Raw genomic sequence first — 3,413 nt, forward strand, 5'->3', positions numbered from 1 at the left:
TACTTTTGCCCCTGAGGTTTAATGAACCCTTACTATGTGCCTAGACCTCTACCAGGCATCACATAATTGGATCCTAACCATACCATGTGAGGGAGGTGCTGTCTTCATCCCCATTTTCTTGATCAGGACATTGAGCCTGAGGGCTGGGGTTGGGATGTGAACCCAGAGCAGTGCTGCTCAAAGCCTATTCTAAGCTTCTATACTCTGTCCACCTTACCGCCTGAACATGGGTGTGGTAATTTTTTCTTTAGGGGTATGTATGAAGCCATTCTCTTACCTATTAACACCAGGAATGCAGTATTCTTGTTCCCTGTACTTCCACTCCATGCCAATCAGAGTACCAGCAAGGGCTGAATCTGAGTCTCACATTCTTGGGTCCATGCAGTTGGGACCTTCCTCCTGCTCCTCAGCCTTCCACACCCCTCCCTAGGTCTTGGGAGTCCTGGAAGAGCCTTTCCTGGGCCTAGCTCAATGTCCCCTCCCACCTGATGCCACATCCACACCTCCTAGGGTGTAATTTAATCCAGGTAAAGAGACCTTCATTTAGAGGTCATGGTGACATGTGCTAATGTGCTAGTCCAGGCCAGCCTACTTCAGGTTCAGGTCACTCACAGAGTTCTCACAACAACCTACAAGGAAGATAGGATATGATTTTCATTTTAAAAATGAGGGAAACCAAGGTTCAACTGACCCCACAGAATATGTGTGTCAAGCCAGAAGTGATCCCAGAGTTGTCTGCTCTCAAAGCCCTTCAGCTATCTCCCATTGCCTTTGTCCTTCTCTAGGGCCATGTGAGTGAATATCCCCAGAGGATGACAACCGTGATTCATGTCCGCACCTGGCACCGGTCAATAGCTACACCCAGGAACCGTGAGTTAGGTTGTGAAAGTCTGGGTTGGGCAGGTGTTGGCTCACAGCTGGTTCCCAATAACTGTTTATTGACAGAGGTCAGCAGGGTAGAGATTATCATCCCCATTTTATAGATGAGGAAGTTGCAATCACAGAGGAGTAGGAAAGTTGCCCAAGGCCATCCCTGAGTTAGGGGAAGAGCAGAGACCTGAATGCAGGACCTGGGCAGAATAAGAGGAAGGAGCCTGTGCCAGGGCTGGGCCTGTGGACCTGGCAGCTTTATGGGTCCTGTAAGTCACTGAGATGCATCAGGGCCCATCCCTGCTCTAATGACCCCTGCTTGGATGAGGGCTTTGTCCTCTCAAGGGGAACAGAGCCCTGGGCCTCGATAGTGACAGGTGACTAGTTTATGGCAGGCCAGGACAGGGGTCTAGGCTGGGAGATAAGGTTGGGAATGTTAAGACTAGAAGTGGGGGCCTCCTGACCTGTATAGCCTTGGAGAGATGACATATAGAGAAGGAGCAATCCCCTGACCTGCAAATGTACAGCCTTTGTGGTGCCCATGATTAAGGCACATTCGTGAAGATGTGCCAAGACTTAACCTCTTTCCATGCATGCTCCATGCCTCAGAGGGAATACCACACCAAGGCCTGGTTCCCCTCCTATCTTGCTGGCCCCAGCATCCTAGGGGGCGCACTCAAAAGTGTGGAGTAAGCTCTCTCACCCACATTCTTTGCCCCTGGGAGGCCCCAGTGGAATGGACTTTGAAGGGGATAAGTAGCCCCTTAGACCTACCAAAGGCTTCCACAGTCTCTCCTGCCAGTCAGAGGGCTGGCCTGGGGTCACAGGGAACCCCTGAAGTAGATTTCATTCCCAGAAATAGAGTTCCTTCCCACTCTATTCCTTAGTCTTGAAAGATATATTTTTATAGCCCTATGGACATAAATCCACTCCCCAGAAAAGGTTCTAGGATATGGAATCTCTCCCCTGACTGCCATGGTCCTGGCTGCTGATTAAATTTTAAAGCAGCGTGGACAATAGAGCCCTAAGCCTGATGGGGACGCCCCCTCCCATCTCTGTAGGATCAAAGCTGCTCCTCGAGGCTGTGTGATCCTGGGCCAGGAGAGGGGAGTGGTGATCAGAGCGAGGACTCTAACCACGGAGGAAGCCCCTTTGCCTGTATAGTTCAAGGGGAGGCAATGCTTCTTCAGAGGTCCCTACCCGAGGTTCAAAGGCTGGTGGGGGCTGAGAGGTTGGCAGCGGATGGGGAAGCGACTAGACCAGAAAACAGGGGCTTCCTGTTGATTAAGGGGGACCAGGCCCACTGCTTGGTTCCCTGTTCTTCCCTACCCAACTCTGAGCTTTTCTGACTCCCACGGAAGCCCTCACCAGGTGTGGAACGCACAGTACCTAGAGCCATCACGGAGTCCAGAGGCACTGCAGCAGGGGGGCCAGAGCCAGGAGAGGGGGTACCCCTCCTGAGACAAGAGGCAGCTTCCTCTCCATGGCGGCCCTCAGCCCCATTCCTTCAAGAAAACTTTCCTTTCCCTGGACTCCTCTTAAGATCCTGACAGACAAGTGAACTAAGGGTCCATTCAGACCTGTCTTTTCTCTTCCTATCTCATCTTAGGGGCTTGGGGGCCTCAAGAGGAACCAGTCGCGTCCCTCTGACCCCATAAGCTTCCCTCTCATTGGAATCTATTTCTCAGTTCTGCGGCCTCACCGCACCCCTGCTCTGGCCATCACAAAAACACTCACAGCAATTTAGGGGCGTCTTCGATTTGTGTTGGAAGAAGGGTCTTTGGTCTGGTTAGAAATTAAGTTTGCAGCAGCCTAGGAGGAAACAGAAAAGAGATGATACCCATAGTATCAGCGAGCACTGAGTGAGAAAAGCAAGCCCTCTTTCTTAGGACACCCGTTTCAACAAACACCCGTACACATTCCTCGACTCCACCATCCTTCCGAGGCTCTGTACATCATCCCACCCCCAACCCAAGCCCATTCCAAGGTCCCGCTGACTGCTTCCGAGGCGAGAGGGCTGCGCAGGGGTCCAGACCCAAATGATCGAAGGCAGGAATCCGGACACCCGCCCTTGTGTCAAATAAGTACCTCGCGAAGTCGGCACCCTGTTCCCAAACCGGAGATCAGGTGTGGGATGGGGGCTGGGGGCTAGAGTGGGGAGGGCGCGACCTCTGGGCGGAGAGGAGAGGAGCTGGTGGAGGGGGGGAAGAGGGTGGTTCCGGGCGTAAGGCACAAGGTGGCTCGGCAGGGGGTGGGAGGGCCGGGAGGGGAGCGCAGGATTTCAGCGCCGGGACAGGACGCGGGGAGGGGAGGCTCCGCCAGGGGGAGGAGCTGGTATCCGCGTCCTGCTGTCGGGGCTCCCTCCCGTAGCAGCTCCGCTATAAAACCCGAGCCCGCATGATAGCTGCACCCCCGGAGGCCTCCTCGGCGCGCGCCCACCGGGTCGGCGGCGCGTCTGCTTCTGTGCGGGATGCGGCTGCTGCCGGTGCTTCTGGTCCTCGCTGCTGCCCGGCCCTCGGCCTGCGCAGGTGAACGCGCGGGCT

At 54.6% G+C, this 3,413-nt stretch overlaps 1 protein-coding gene across 1 annotated transcript in view; it reads left to right on the top strand.

Moving 5' to 3' along the window:
- Positions 1 to 3,256: 3,256 nt before the first annotated feature.
- CA4 (carbonic anhydrase 4) overlaps positions 3,257 to 3,413 on the top strand; it is an 8,730-nt gene continuing 8,573 nt past the window's right edge. Inside the window, exon 1 of the mRNA XM_029929065.1 lies at positions 3,257 to 3,398. Within this exon, the coding sequence (XP_029784925.1) occupies positions 3,341 to 3,398 (58 nt within the window). The 5' untranslated portion in view covers positions 3,257 to 3,340. The remainder of the gene's footprint in view (positions 3,399 to 3,413) is intronic.

This window comes from Suricata suricatta, chromosome 17 (genome assembly GCF_006229205.1).
Source record: "Suricata suricatta isolate VVHF042 chromosome 17, meerkat_22Aug2017_6uvM2_HiC, whole genome shotgun sequence".
In the NCBI taxonomy this organism is placed as follows: Eukaryota; Metazoa; Chordata; class Mammalia; order Carnivora; family Herpestidae; genus Suricata; species Suricata suricatta.